Source organism: Anser brachyrhynchus, assembly GCF_964034855.1.
Source record: "Anser brachyrhynchus genome assembly, chromosome: 3".
NCBI lineage: Eukaryota > Metazoa > Chordata > Aves > Anseriformes > Anatidae > Anser > Anser brachyrhynchus.
Window position 1 is genome coordinate 55,618,164 of NC_137696.1, and position 16,783 is coordinate 55,634,946.

Genomic DNA, 16,783 nt, shown 5'->3' on the forward strand with positions numbered 1-16,783 from the left:
TGAAGCATAAATCAGATAGGAGTTATCTGGGTATATTAGTTCACATTCTCAGTAGTGACTAATGATTACTTGGTGTTCCTACAAGCTGCAAAATTCAGTTATTTTGCTTTCTTATTGCTTACGTTATTCAGTGCCTACTCCATTTTTTTTAAATCTCAGTTCTAAATTTTCTGCATACTTATGGCAAACATGAAGATTATGGAACCTCAACTTTATAAATATGAATTTTAAAAAAATTGTTTTTTTTTTCATGTACATCATGCTGTCAGACAGCACTTGAATATCTGGCTATATCCCTCAGAGTTTCACTTGTTTAGAATGGTGAAGATTTTTAACTTTGTGCTTAATTACATATTTAAATGTGTGAGTTCTTCTGAATCATAGTTTTGAATGGTTGATATTACCGAGTAGTGATAAAAGGTTGTAAAGTGACTTACAGTTCACACAAATTAAAATAATGAATCATTTCTTTTACATTCATTCTAAAAAATTCAAAAGCCTTGAAATTGTAACCCTTTATTATTTGATAGTCCTGAAAACACAGGCCTACTTAAGAATTTTTCAAGATTTTTTTTGTTTGTTTGTTTGTTTTTACTGGAAAGTATTGATTTCTTCCAACGGAAATTTAGCAGAAGAACAAAAGGAGAGTGAGAACCTTTCAAAGAAATTTCACTTGGGCCGCTTCTTGGGTGGGACATGAAATTTTAGTGTTTGAAATAACAAGTTAGTATAACTAGTTCAGAGAATTTGAAGAAGGGACTTAAAAGAGTTCCCTGGCTACATTGCCATTGACCATTTGACTTATTATACCCCTTTTTCTTGTCCTTGCTGTTTAAGTGGTAACACTCATTTTGTTTGTTTATTTTTTTTTAATTTTTTCTTTTTTTTTTTTTTAATACAAAATAAAATCAAATTCTGAGACCTTATAAATTACATTCTGTTTCTCCATATTCCTCTTCTCAGGATTCATAAAGACTAGGTAAATTTGCATCAGGTCCATTAATCATGTGTTGAATTTTTTATTATTTTTTGCTTATAATGCTAAAAATGCTTTTATATTAAACCAGCATTTTCATAAAAATAAGATTAATAACCTGACACTTAATGTCTTACTTGAAATAAAATTATTAAAAATGAGAACAATATTAAATTAACCTTAGATTGAACCTGATCTCTATATTTCCATGCAGCAAATTCTATTCACCTTTACTTTCACACTACCTCCAGCAGGAAAAATGTCTGGTTTATCAGTGAAATAAGTTATTTTCATGTTTACATTCTATGTTTATCTATGCTTTCATATATGTGAGGTCTGCTAGCTTTTGCTAAATGTCTTGTGCATGAATTACCAAAATAGCTGTTTTCTCATCTTCAGTTATGGTCACCCTTGGAGCTAAAAACATCTACAGTCTTAAAATTGCTGTGCAGTTTTCAAATGGATCAACACTTTAGAGCACACTTCTTTCTTACATTTGGCATGCAAGCAAAAACAAACAGGTTAGCCTTTTGAAGTAATCTCTTAGCAAAACCATGGGGAATATTTTATCTCTGGTATATTCTTTAGAAATTCTTTTTTTTCTACAGAATGTGAAATTTCATATTCTTCTCAACATACCATTAAAAAGAGAATGCATCAACTTTTCAAGTCACATAAGAGTCATGTATTAATGGGGTAATGCTTTTTTTTTTTTTTTTTTTCTGGAAAGAATTCAATTCCTGCATCTTAGTGTTGATAGAAAGTCGCAGTCACAGTCTCTTTTCCTCTTCTCCAAAATAGCTTTTCCTTTCTTCCTGGTCTTATTCCACCCCATCTGAGAGGGGGAATATCTTATACCTTGTAATTCTTCTTATGGTTAATATTCTGAAGTAAATAGAGGTGCCAGTCAGTTTGAAATTGACAAGCTCGTGTGAAATATTCTTCCTTATCAATAGCCTCTCAGAAGTGATATGTGCCAATCTGAGATGAAAGCAGCCCTCTTTATTGATGATTAGAAAAGGAGTGATGATATCAATGCCAAGTGCTGAGAATTTGCAGTTGGGAAATAAGTCATTAAGGGTAGAATTTCAAAAGTCTTCAACTGATATTTCACTTTATTCCTTTTGAGTTTGATAGTTGTTTCTCACTGACTACAGTGAGAATTGATTTAGGCAGCAGTAGCAAACTACTTTTTGAAGTAGTTAGTTCAGAAGTGAAAAAACTATATGGGTATTGTTCTTTGGAGCAGTCTCAAATGATTTGAGTCATTTGGCATAGTTCTAATGAAAAGGAAAAACAGGAACAACAAAAAGAGTCCTAATAGTTTAAACAGTTCAAGACAGCTGGAAAACATAAACAACTGAAGAGCCAGGACGTTATATGAGAACCTTTCATAGCAGCAGGGAAAGAAACAAGAAATCTAAGTCAAATAGTTTGAAGAATGCTCTTATCAATAGTACAATCTCAGCTTTTTTTTTTTTTTCTCTTTTCATTCAAAATGTATAGATGATATTGATTAATAGTTTCAAAATTAAGTTTGCCAAACTTATTGATGCTGGATTGGAATCTTTTATTCTGTTTTTTATTTTTTAAATTATAGTATTTCTACTTAAAATATTTATCATTTATGTCTAATTAAGGATGCTGTGATTTATGTTGTGTATTATAAGAAATAATTACCGCTGTAAAAATGTAAATAATTAGTTTAAAATTCCTACCTATAACGTCAGTGAAGACTTCTATGCTTGTGTTGTTCACAAGAATCTGTACTTCATCATTTATTTATGTATCTCTAACGCAGTTTTACAGTCTACGTTTGTCTTTCAATACTTACTCTTTTTCTCCTTCCACAGGTACACTAGCAAACTGAGTTTTGCTCTCTTAGGGCAACCAGAAAGTTTTCCAAGGATTTTTACTTTATTTTGCACTAACACTATGCATTGTCTTGTCTTATGGCAACAACTTTGTATGATAATTACCTTAATGCAAACTGTCCTTAAAGCCTAGTTTCTGGAGAATATCTTTGAGGAGTGAAACTCTGCGACATTTCCCCAGCAATAGAAGAGTGTAGGTCTGGTATGGTTTGTTCTGTTGTTGGTTGTGTCCCTCCCCAAAAATAAGACCAAGTTTGAAGTTAGATGAGATTGTAATTGACTTGTTTTATAACTTTTTGCCAAATGTAAATTCCCGTAATAAGAGATGTTTAGTTAGACTATAATAAAGCAATAAGATTCTTGCTTATGAAGCACATCTTATTACTCTAATAAGCCTAACACAAGTGATGTGTTCCATGTAGTCATAGACTGCATTTTCATTAGTGTAATAAGTAAAATGACTTGTTTTCCCTCTTCAGAAAGGATACACATTTATGGCTGAAGCACGTAGTGGTGACCTGCCTGTGGCAGCTGGAAGATGGAGGCTCCGGCTAATCGGTTCTCATAGTCCACTCCCGTTCCTCTCTCGTGAGGCTGTAAATAACATCTTTTCTACTAAAGAAATTAAGGAATATTACATACCCAATGAAAAACATGTAATGTTCAGGTAAATATTGAGAGAAGAATGATTAAATTCTGCCTTTTACATGGACTATCCGTGACAGAAAAGTATGTTCTTTCCTCATTCTTGGAATGGGAAGGTGTTAAAACAAGCCTCTCAATTTTATGGTCCATCAACACTCAATACCAGGTTTAACAGATCATAAATGGAAGTGTTTTCTGAAATATTGCAACTGATTAATGAAGAACGGGTATGAAGTACAGAGACTGTAGTTCCAAGATTGTAGTAACAGTATTCTGCATTTCTCTAGGCTCAATCTTGAAATCTTATCCATATATCATTTACTGAAATTGCATGTTACTTTTGGGAATTGAACATGCATTAATATTGAGGTTTTGCAAGTGGGGAGGAGGCATAAAGTTTGGTATATTTTTCAGCTTGTCAGACAAAGCTAGAAATAAAATTCAGAAACACAACACTGTTTTCTGATTCATCTGATAAATTTCCATCTTGCAGTGCTGGTAGAAGAGTTTCTACACATTTTACAAGAGCATGTAGATTGCTTTAAGAGAACATCATATTAAATCAGAGCATTATTATTTAATTTTTCTTAATCTTTTTTTTTTTTCATTAATTAGAGGGTTGTTTGTTGTTTGTTTCTTTGTGTTTTTATTCTTTTGCTGGGTTACTTTTTAATTGAAACAGTTCCCTCATCTGCCTAACCATATTTTTCAATAAATTCTAGTACAGTAGGAGGGAGAATGTGTATCTGGACATTTTATAAGGTAGTGTAAAAAACAAATGGCAAGACCACCCCTTTTTTTGCAGCCATCCACGCTTATATTGATCATGGATTCACTGCACTAAACTAGAGTACAGGAAGTTTAGCCTATCAGATTGCAGGAAAACAGTTAGCTACAAGTTCAGTTTTAAATGTTTGTCTTCAGCACAGAACAACGTTCAGGTACTTTTCAAAAAAAAAAGATCTGGGATTGTTGGTCATAGTGCTGTGTTTTTGTTTTTTTTTCTCTTTTCTTTAGGTATTCAGTAAAAGTCACAGCATCACATATTACCACAGTGCAAGTACAAACCTCTGAATCAGATGTGTTCTTTAAACTACAAGTCCTAGATAATGAGGAAGAAATTGTGAGTGTCACTGGAAAGGGCCATGCGGTCATTCCTGCTTTTAATTTCTTGAGTAGTGAAACACATTTGAGTTCCAATGGTGAGTATTGTATTCAGTATTTGACAGTTTTATTCACTATGGCATGTATATTCTTACAGTAACTTTAGATAACCACAGAAAATAGAATTTTCCACCACTTTTTCATAAAATCCCTAGTGGCTTTGTGATTGAGTGAAATCAGCTGTGTTCTTGAGCAATGAGTAGGAATCCTTGTCCCTCAGCAATGAGGAGAGATACCAAAACAATGGATTGAAATAAGATGTCCATCCTTATTTTATTCTTCTGGGGGTTGGCCTTATTTTGTAACTAAGTAGAGTTGACTGAATAATTGAAGTAGTTTCTCAGTTCTGAAAATTTCATGCATATGCTTTCCTTGTCCTTGAGAACTGAAATATACTTTCTTTTCAAGATCTTGCCTTTGTTTGATCTGAAAGTTCAATGTTTTGTTTTTGTTAAGAAACTGATGCCCAAGTTACAGTGCATGGTGGAATATTCATAGATTATACTGAACCCTATCATTTGAGTGCACCATCTTGAGCATCACTCCTTTTAGCAGAATCACACATATTATTGGCTTCTTATCCACCATATAAGTCAGAGTACAAGCAAAAAGACTCTTGAATAAATGAGATTTTCTTAAGGATAAATACTGTCTGATTTTGACTCTGCCTCTACAGCAGCTACATAACAATCATCATGGAAATGGAAGTCACTGAAGGAAAAACTACTTGCCCAAGACTTTCAAATTTATTAAATGTTCATATTGTCAACTCTTTATGACAGCAAGTGAGATATTGAGGAAGTTATCCCTTACAAGAGCATATGAATTTAAACAAAATTTATTTTAGCCCAAATTTATTTGAAATAAACACCCACCACTCCACTCATTTTTTTGCCTGAAAATTTGAATCTGCGAAGTTTATTCACTAAAGGTGTATTTTCTTTTTTCTTTTTTTTTTTTTAATATATATTTTTAAGTTAAATTTTATTGCTGTTCATTATATTGCAGTCTTGTCAACTTGGCTCTTGTTCATGGTGAGAACTGGTCTGTGTTCAAAGGTCATCTTTCGTAAATATGTTAATATCCACGTATTTGCTCAAATGCTTTGGAACTAGTGATTGTACCTAACATAAATCCAGAGGGCATTAATTAAAACTGACTCTGTGCCATCCAGCAAACTAACATTGTGAATATATAGTCTGTGTCCAAAGCTGGCAGCATATAAATACCTGGGGTAGGGGACAGGGAGAGAAAGAAAATAAAGCTAGGCTCTTCTCAGTGATGCCCATTCACAAGACAAGAGGCAGCGGGCACAAACTGAAATATAGAAATGGAAAAGTAAGCATTTTAAAAGTTTTTATTTTGTTTTTACTCTTAGAGCAGTCAAAGATTGGAACAGGTTGCTCAGAGATATTTTGGAGTCTCCATCTTGGACATAATCCAACCACAACTGGAAGTGGCTGTGAGCAACCTGTCCCAACTGACCCTGCTTTGAGAAGGAGATTTGAAATGGATTGTTTCCAGAGGTTTCTTCCAGTCTCTGTCATGCACTGGTCCTGTGATAGGGGCAAAGTCTCATGTGTTGTATTTTTTTTTTCCTTCCCTTTTTTCTTCGTGATGCAAAATTAATCCAGTATTCTTGGATATTATGTACAACTGAGCAGGTACTCATTTCCAACCAGACTGAATAAAGACAACCTTCAGTTTGAGATTATAGTAACGCTTTGTTTTCATCCCTATGATGGAGCAAGACAACTTCCTGCATGCTCTAGAGAGCATAGTTAGCTTATCTAGGCGTCCTATTTAATGCTTCAATTCCAGGCTTTCAGAAGTTTAAGTTTTGCCAAACTCAGTGTTCAAGAGCTATGATCAGATAATAGCTGTTTGTTACTGGCATTTTTATTATTTGATAACATTAGGGCTGGGGTATTCAAGAAGGTAGAAAAGAAACTGTAATGAAAGGTTTTGTCATCTAAAATTATGTTCAGCCAGTTGATTGACATTTGAGTTCTAAGCAGTGATTAATTTTTCTGTTCAGAAGCAATAAATACAACTTAATGAGGTACGTGATTCTTAGGTGTATTTTCTACAATTGTCCCTGCAATACTTAGGTCATTTTTAATGTAAATGATGCATGTTCTACATGTTTCTGCTACATTTATTATATCTAGCAGATTTGAGATCAGCTACTGTTGTGACATCTTATTTTTTTGCCTAATCTTCATTTGTTTCAGTTTTATATGCACTTCGCTTATTAAGACATTTCAATTTTACTAGTAATATTGTGTAATATTTTGAATTTTCCACTACATCTATAGTTTTCATTTTGAAAATGTGTATTCTTCATAAGCGTTACAAATTCACTTAAATAAAGCAATTGTTTATAAGCAATCAAGTCAGCTACTGTACTCTCCATGTACACCACTACGCATCAGTGTTGTAAGATTAAATTCTTAAGTTCTTTTATGAAGAATTTTAAACAATGAATCTTCTGTAAATCAATCAGTTTCTGCCTGTTTGAGCATATTCAGATCCTAAGGCAAAGACAAATTGTACAGATACTGGATTATTGCTTTGCTAAAGCCCAAAATAGCATTGTATTTCATGTGTTCATCTTCACTATTTTGAACTGTGTAGTTTTGCAACTTGATGCTTTGGAAAAAATATTTTATCTAAATTTCCAATGCTGCATAGGAAAATTAATTAATTTCTTCATGTTTATGAAACATGCATCTTGCTATTTCCATTAAAGCAAAATTAAATACTACAGAGAATATGCTCTTAAAATGTAATTCATCAGATGACAAAGTATTGAAAGGAAGTCATGGAGAAACCATCATGATACTGTGACTAAATTACCATGGTAATCAACGGTTGCTTTTGATTACTGTTTTTGGATGTGGGAATGGATTAGTAAATTTAACATTAAACTGGTGAAAATAGAAGTAGGAAAGGTACAGGATAGCTGAGATTAGGACCAACACTGCAAATACTTGAAATAAATTGCCAGGTTACCTTCAGTAACATGAAGAAAAAATTTCCTTCAGGAAACCAGCTTGTTGACAAAGATCGTAGTCTGAAGACTGGAATACTACCAGGAGGCACTGTTAGGAGAAAGAGAAGAGAAATGGGTTCCAGCTGATGTGGGAAGGGAGAGGATGGAGCAGAATAACTAATGGGGACATTTTGTCTTTGCCACTGCAAGCAGGGGACATAGACGGGAGGAACTTTTCAAAATATCCTCAGAAATCATACACACACACTAGGCTTTTATTTCAGCACATAAGACTAAGAGATATCAGTTACAGTAACATGCTTGAAAATAGGAGTGTTGTCATTTCAGGTTCATATTCAGAAGTGGAGCCACTGAATTCTAACTGGAAAAAAGTAGTAATGAAATTTTTTTTATGAATTGTATGTTTGTATGTTTTTATAATGTATTTGAAAGTGAAATGAATATTATGATACCATTTAAGTGTGATTATGCAGAGATGCATCGTTTGGAAGGGGAAACTGTGAGGCAGGGACTATTTGCTGATTTTTATTATTATTTTTACAATACTGGACCATGTGCTTTAACATTGAAGTTCTCTTCCAAAATATAGGCATTCTATATATCACAAACTCCACCTTTTGTGAAAATGTCCCAAATCTTTCAGAGAATCAAAACAAAAAGATTATGAAATATACACAGTATAACAAGTGTGACAGCATCACATTACCCAACCTGCGGACTGTGTAGGTGCAATTTATGGCATTGTAAAAGCATGTTTCTTTGCTGTTGTCAGAAGTTTTGGGAAATTATGTCCTGTACAATAACAATATTGTAACCTCCATACATACTGATGAGAAATTCAGGTAGGGACTTGTACAATGGACATACAATACAAGATTCATACTATTGGTATCCACTTGTTCTCTTAAAAAAAAAAAAGAGAGAGAAAAGAAAAAAAAAGTTTTTCCAGAAGGCACTGCCGAATCAAGGTAGGTATGAATTCCTTCTAGTCAGAACTTTGTTTACGAAAACCGAGATGAACAGATAGGCATGCAAGAGGAAAAGTAATTTGGTGTAACAGCACCACCTGGTGACAATGGCTAGAAGTGTTATTTTGCTTGTGTATGCTTTTCGGGGAATTTTACGGCCAGCGTGTGGTCTCATGTAGGATTACATCATTCTAAACTGAGTTATCGTCATGGTCGGATCATCGTCTTGGCAAACTATTACAGAATTATTGAATGCTTATGCTATTCAGGTTTAGGAGAGTGAGAAGAGGAGAACATTGAGGCATTCCTGAAAGCTAATTACAGCCTAGAAGGGTATCACCTCCCTTGAATCCCATTTACCATAACAGCTAGAGGTAGGCTTCTCCAGAGGACAGCTGCAGAGCTCCTAAAACCTAGAAACCACTCACTGCAGAGGAGCTCATCTCTGCTGACTACAAGAGTACATTTATTTGGCTTCACTACTTTAAAGCTACCTTTTGGTAAATTCTTTGCGCTATTGCTTGGTGACAGAGCTCAAGCAGACATTGAAGATCATTCCTTATTAGAACTTTTATACAAATATTGTGAATGGTAACCTCAAGGCAAGTTATCCAATTGGAAAAAGTCTGTATGCAGAATTATTCTTCCATTTGCAGTCTGAATTGTTTCTTTACAGTAGAAAAGAGTACTTTCTCTGAGATCTTTCTCTGAGATTATACATTTGAAAACACAGGCTAAAGTTATGGGAGGATAAAACAAAAACAAACATGAGAGTATATATAACAATGAGATTTCTCTGTATATGTCTCAGAGACTTTTCAGAATGTCAGATTGAGTATTAAGCTAGTGTTATTCATTTTCACCTGCATTCAGAATTCCTAGGGTTATATTTTTCTTCTATCTGTCACAAGAGGTGGGTACAAGTTTCACATAAATCCCACAGTAGTCTTGACTTCTTTAGCCTGAGAAATAATTACCTACTCTTGCACGCTTCCCTTTTGAAAGATTTTCCTTTTGTGTGAATGTGCACAGGTTTAAATTTTCTGGACTAATACTTCTATTATAGCCTTGATTTAGCACATTCCTGGTTTCACAGTTTTTCCACATTAATACCTCCTGTAAGAGATCAGGGTATAACTTTATAAAAGATAGATCACAAATAGTTCTATACCTCTTTTCAAGACTGGCTTTGTTTGAGCTGTCATCTATGACCTTTGTGTCAGTTTGAAGTAAGAGACTTCTGTAAGGATAGCAGTTGCCAGAACTGTGGCAAATGCATCTCTCCCCTCGTTCTGCAAATGCACACAATTTATTAAATTAGGTTAAGTGGGTGTCCATTATATAGAGTACGAGGCTATCCATATTATGTAATATATAGCACAGCGCTGTGATGGTTAGTGTTGGAGAGGAGTATGGATTTTGCAGGGAAACAAATTATAAGCTTTTTTATAAAAAGTAACAACAGTTATACAGTCTTTCAAATTTCTTACTATGAAGAGGTTTGAGAGTTGTATGCAGAATGAAATCAGGATAATAAGCATAACTTTAATTGGAACCTTATGATCACAATGCAGCATGAGAAAATTGACTATAGTAGTAATTCTTTTGTATAGTTTCTGGGGGCATCTGTTTACCTTATATTAATAGTTCATAGAATTTCTGGAAACTAACACATTTTTAATCATCTTGCAGGAAGTAAAACCCAGATTATTCAAAGCATTACAAAGAAGGATTCAGAAACTGGAGGATTAAAAAAAAAAGGTCATATTTCAACTCCAAAGGGTACCAAAGCTTCTTCCAAGCCGGGACCTTTAAAAGAAGGTTTATTTACATTAGAAGAAGAATCTCTCCTCTTGGAAAACTTTGAAAATAATCATGGAAGTCCACAACAAGTAAGAGATTTCAAATTACTGGAATTTAGTGGGGAATTCAGTGAAGAGGTATTGATAATTCTTTTAGTGCACGTGGAGATCTGATATCCTGAGGCATGAATGAGGAAACCAAAATTAAGATTGTTGTTAGATTCTGAGTGAGGCTGTAGAGAAAGGATAATATACCTATATGAATAACCAACTAACAAGGGGTCATTTTTGTTTTCAAATCAAGGAGGCAGATGTGTTTAGTCCTCAGGCATTCTTCACATACCAAGTTAAATTCAAATATAACGTGGCTTGCAGCTAAGAGACAAAAAATACCAGTAACAAGTTAAACTTCTGATTCTTCAATGCGACTTTTCTTTGACATGTAATGTAAGAAAAGGCCAACTTTATTAATTCTGCTAGAGAAGCACCAGTTGCCAGTCAGCTGAATGCTTTAGTAACACACACACCTGCTTCTTCAGCCTAGAATTGCTTAGAGGGATGTCAAAATTGTGAATTTCTCTTAACTTCACCTAGTATTAGTTGCTTTTCTTAGAAAATAATATTTTGTTCCTCAAGCACTGCTTGTTTCTCTATTTCCATGCGTTTCTCTACGGTTTCTTTCCTGATAATTGAGTTCAATTGCAACAGAATATTCTAAGAAAAGAAAAAAATCATTGATAAATAATTTCCAGTATTGTTTCTTCGACTCCATACTGGCTTTAAAAGTTGAAAAACAATTTTTAAAAAAGTATTGAGATCATATACTGTTCAGTGTAAATAATATTTCAGACAACCCACTGACCCTGCCATCTCCACCTCACTTTGTGACATTATTGAATGCTGGTATTAGTGCTCAAAGCTCTGTAGTAGGCCTTAAAATGAAAGACAGAATTCTTTGTTTTAGCACATAGCATACACAGGAAAATAACATGGAAGACTTAATGGAATGTAGCTCCTTATTGTATAGCCCAATTTAGTTTCAGTTCATTAAACACATGAGTAATTGTTTAATTTCACAGGAGTTAAAATAAAATCTTTGGAATTAACACTAATTTTTTAAGCTTCTTGTGAATACCGTAATGTGCAAGCTTGTAAATTAATCATGTGTTTCATTTGCTGAGTTCAATGGCTGCTACTTTACTTTCTGTAGTTGTTATGTCCTCAGCATGTTAACATATTGCATTTTCTTTCACAGTCTCACAAGTATATCATACAGGCATTGGTGTTATATAATAGTTGGCCACTTACAGAGAGTCAGTTGCAGTTTGTTCAGACACTGAAAGAAATGGAGAAAAATGAAATCAAAGGTACGTCACCCTTAATACATATTTAGTCAGATGTTTTATGTTACTGATTTTTTTTAATGTATATTGCTAAAAGCCAAGACCATATGATATATCTTTTATTCACTGTTTGAGTGAAATAATTAAGCATTAATCTCTTTGCTCTGAGGCTTATAGAACTGGAGTTTAGCTGTGTGATTCCATACCTTCAATTCAAAAATAATAGAGAAATCAGAGGTTACTCTGCAAAACTTAGCTGAACTTCTTAGGGCTCAACTTTAGGTAGGGTTCTAGAACAGTTGCCAAAGCATGTCTGAGAGACCAATGAAGTTGCACAATGTCCTGACAAACTAAATCCAAATATAGAAGTTTCTACCGAAAGTGGAGATGCATGCCTGCTAATAATTTAAGAAAAAGCACTAACAGGAAGGGACAAAAGGCCTGTTTTCAGGATATGTATTACTTCTATACTGCCAGGGGAAGAATTCAGGCAGGAGACAAGACTGGGACAGGTACCAAGAATATGCTTTGTATTCTAGCCAGGAGGGGGATGGAGAAATTGCATAAATATTCCACAACCTACCCCCCCACCCCCCACCACCCCCTTTTCTTTTTAAGGGACATAGAAAACAACACATATTAAAAGTAGTTAGAATATTAGTAAGTATCTTAGAAATTATACAAATGTCTCATATTTTCTTCTTTTACCACTGATGCTGAACATTTTAAACCCTAAATATTGTAAATGAGAATACATCTTGCTGGATCCAGCAGCTGGACTGAGGCTGCTGTAGCTCCCTGTCGCCAGGTCCAACCAGTAGGGAGGCTGAAGTTGTATTCCCAGCAGGCATGTGCACACAGAACATATGGAAACTACATATATAGATATATATACACATGGCCAACCATACAGATCATGGACAGGTGCTCAGAGTGCTCGTGAACACAGGCAGCACCAATGGCCTCATCCTGCTCCCTTCTCTGTCCAGACAGAATGGAAGTCTAGTGAGACTATACATGTATAAGGTGGATCTTTCCAGCACTTGGGCTTATACACCTAGTCTGGTCCCTGGATCCCAGCCTCTCCAGCTGCTGACATCTGAAAATACGTACCCTTGAGGCTGCAGCTGTACACCAGTTGCTGGTACAGACTGTAGTGTGCACACACATGCAGCTGGCCAGGACATCCCAGGTTCCAGTAGCTGTGCTTTCTCTCGTGGAGATGCACAGGCTCTCCTGCATCCAGAACTGGCCCTTAGAGACCCGTGCACTCCCTTGCTCCCAGCCCAGTTAGTCTCACTGGTCCAGCTTGATCATATCTAGCAATTACATGCTTGCTTGCACACCAGCACTCTCTCTAGTTGCTGCACTGCAGACAGATGGGCCCTCTGACCCATGGTCTGGCTCCAGTTACACCCCCATCTGTACACGTGTACATGGAATCAACTCAGGAAAGAGTTAGAAAGGAATTCAGTAAGAAGATAGGACAGACTGCACAGCTCAGGCACAAAGCACATTTGGACAAGTATGCTGAACAACAAACTATTGACATGCAGCTGTTAATTTTTAACCTCTTCCTCTATTTTCCCACTCTTGTTCCTCCCCAAATCACCTAAATCCATCCCTTTATCCAATTTTGGTTCTTCCCTTAAATATCCCATGATAAATCCTGTAGGATACCAAACTGCTTTTTTCCCCACATCCTGTAATGCGTCCAACCCCTAGGCTGCAACCACCTGAAATGGGAAAGGTGATCTGGATAGCTGCTCCGCATGTCTCATTGTCATGGGTTCCATGCCTGGACAGCTCTTGGGGGAGCCTGGACAGGGTGTTCCTCAGAAATCCTGAATTTGGGGCTGATGGCTTCTAGGATAGATTCGGGATTTGCTCAGCAAGGTATTTTTTGGGCTCCCCCTCCTGCCACTCTCTCCGAGCTGTTTTGTGGGTGTGCAGATGAGCTTTTATCAGACAATCTAACCCTATATAGATGCACTTACTGGTTAGAGAAGCTACAAATGAAATGGGATGTTACAGATTTTTATTTATTTTTTTCTTTAAAGTGTGAATGTGTCAGTCCATTTACTTATGAATATCTCTTATAGTTTGAGGTAGTCTAATATCAAAGCATAATTTATTAGGCATTCTTACAAACAAAAAGCCTAAAGCTACCACAGATTTCAGTTTATCAACAGTAATATTTGTGAAAACTTGCTCTCAAAAATGCTGTTTAGAGGTTTCTTTTGTCACCAGGTTCCTAGTATCTTTTTACCTCCATTATAGTCTTAATTCTGGAGCTACTACTTGAATCTTTTGTTAGAGGGAATATTTCTTTTGGTTTCTGATATTCTTCTGCCTCCACCCCACATTCTCACAGGCACCAAGGAAATGCATTGCACTTCCTTGTTGTATTTCTTTTAGAAGAGTTCATGTTAGTCCCACCTGTTGTAATCTAGTAATCTGTCACTCTGAATGAAGATCACCATGCAGTCTACAAGACATAGAAGTTCCCTAGAACAGTGAAATTTCAATTTTTGTTTAGGTCATAGATGAATAAAATCCATGCTGCATATATGCAGTACTTCTGGGCTCAATGCTAGCTATTTATACTGCTAGCTGATGTGTAGAATATATTTGGTGGAAGAACTAAACTGTGAGATGAAGTTTCATCATCGAGTAGAGTCTGAAGGCGTCTTTCTGCTAAGATGTTAGAGTAATGCTTGCAGAGTAATATTGACCTTATAATACGTTGTAAGAAAGCACAAGATTTATATTGTCTAATACAGCCAAACAAGGTACCATCTGAATGCTAACTGCATCAGCATGTACGTAAAATTCTACTAAATGACCAAAATGAAAATCTGTTATTTTGATTTTCTAGTTGCTTTGTTGACAACTGTTTCAAATTGAAGATGCATTGCATTTGTTTATAAATCACATTAACTGTCTCAATATCTGTAGAATGCATCTCCCACTATAATATCTTTAGGTCAACCTGTGCTTGTAAACTCTTGCATTCAATTTCAGTTTAGACAGTAGTAGATTTATTATTCGTTAGTCACCACAGCTGACAGAGTATCAGTTTCATAACTTGTAAATTCAGAGTTTATGCCTCCGAAATGTGGATTGATATCTGACTTTTTGATGTGGAAAGTTTATATCTGCTTGAGTTGAAAATGGGACATATTACACTGTATCATGAACACAATAATACTTAAGAGGTTATGCCTTACAGATGGATGCACAGACAGCTATTTTCGTTGTTATTTCACCCTCTTAGTTTGTTGCATTCCTCACAAAATTGCATCCTCTTGCATTGTGTTAAGCTTCTGACTTGGCTACAGCTTGTTTTTAACATACCAACCATGCTTCTGGTGCCTATCCTTTCCTACAACTGCCACCATAGTTTGTAAAACTGTGGGTCAAAGGAGGTCACAATCTCTGATTTTTTTTTTTGCTAGTTTTCAGCTGATACTACTGAAACTTGTCATTAACTTGAATAGTCTCATATTCAATTCCTGGTGGCAGTACTCCAGTCATAACTTCCCTTCTCCATTTTAGCTGATACCTTAGCTCATTTATAGTCAACCAGAGTCAAGTCACAGTCAGCGTTAATGAGAATTTTCTATTCGGATTCTTTTTAAATAGAGATTTCTGTGTCCTCCAATAACTGGTGCCTTTCAAAGTAACCAAAATCTATTTCACAGTTCAGATTAACTGTGTGTTTCTGTTTATATAAGAATACCAATTGATTGTGTTCTCATGGAATAAAAACTAGATTGCCCAAGCCACCAACAGTTTAAAAAAACAACACATACCAACAATTCCTGTATTTACTACTTAGCATTTATTTTATGTTCCCCTATTAACAGCAATATTTAACTAGAGAGCTTAGAATAGGTAGGTATTTTGTAGTAAACAATATTTAATCTCTGAATATTTTTCTGATGGTGAACCAGTTTTCAAATTAAAGCAATTTGAAAACTGAGATTTACCATCTCAGGTTGCCAGCACCACTTGTCAAACACACAATTCATATAATAGCAATGTTGGTGCTTAGCCAAAAAGGCATCCTCTCACCATATGATTTTTAAGAAAGCTGCAGTGAGCCAGGTGGAAAATTCCTGCAACAAATCACAATTTCAGGTACCACTTTTTCATGTAAGGCAACAGTGCCATCTGGAGTTAGTTTTGTATTAAAGCTCATTTATCACTGCAAAGAGTATTTCTGCTTTGTATCACCATTTACCAGTTTTTTAAACTAGTCTCCATTTAGAAGACTCATACTACTCATTGGTATTAAATGTTTGTTAGGAACATTTTTGAAGAAAGTAAGTTTTCCAGCATACAGGTGTTGTGATGATTTTTTATTTTGTCTTTGTTGTTTGTTATCCTTTTCTTTCTTCATAATACTTAATACTGAAGTTTGACAATATTTGCAAGTAGAACTGTTAGCAAAAGCTATTTCATGACTAATATATAGTCATATTTATTATATATAACATCTTATAAAATGTTTTATTAAATAACGCTTTGGACAAGTGAAACAATAAAAAAGTATTAGCCAGGATAACCCAAGTAAACAGAAATGAGAAAGTGCCAAAAATATATATTGATTTTTATCTATATCTCTTCCTACTCCCTGGGATCTGTTAATGGTGCAAGACTTCTGTGGAAAAATTCTAAAACATAAAAGTCTGGATTCTTATGCAAAAGGGGAAAAACTAGAAGGGAATCTTGCAACTGCCAATACCATTTAAAGTTGTTTGTGTGAGCAAAATTGTTTTAAGATTTGTTTTTTATATTTGATTTTCAACCACTTTTCTGGGGAGGGGGAAGGTCCGGGGGGTGTTAGATTTTACTTTTGTTGCAGTAAGAGCAGATGTTTTATTGTGCAACTGTAGCAACCCAAAGTTGAATCATCAGTGTGGGCTGAATACTGACTGCTACACATATTTCAGATATTGCCCAAGTTAACTCATCAGTTTCAGCTGTCAA

The 16,783-nt window shown here is 35.1% G+C and overlaps 1 protein-coding gene across 2 annotated transcripts in view; it reads left to right on the forward strand.

Moving 5' to 3' along the window:
- The window catches only part of ADGB (androglobin), a 120,428-nt gene that overhangs the window by 89,910 nt on the left and 13,735 nt on the right, over positions 1-16,783 (forward strand). For both annotated transcript variants that reach the window (XM_080585377.1, XM_080585378.1), the window contains 4 exons: positions 3,330-3,517; positions 4,513-4,697; positions 10,336-10,535; positions 11,701-11,812. In XM_080585377.1, coding sequence (XP_080441503.1) covers positions 3,330-3,517; positions 4,513-4,697; positions 10,336-10,535; positions 11,701-11,812 — 685 coding nt within the window. The remainder of the gene's footprint in view (positions 1-3,329; positions 3,518-4,512; positions 4,698-10,335; positions 10,536-11,700; positions 11,813-16,783) is intronic.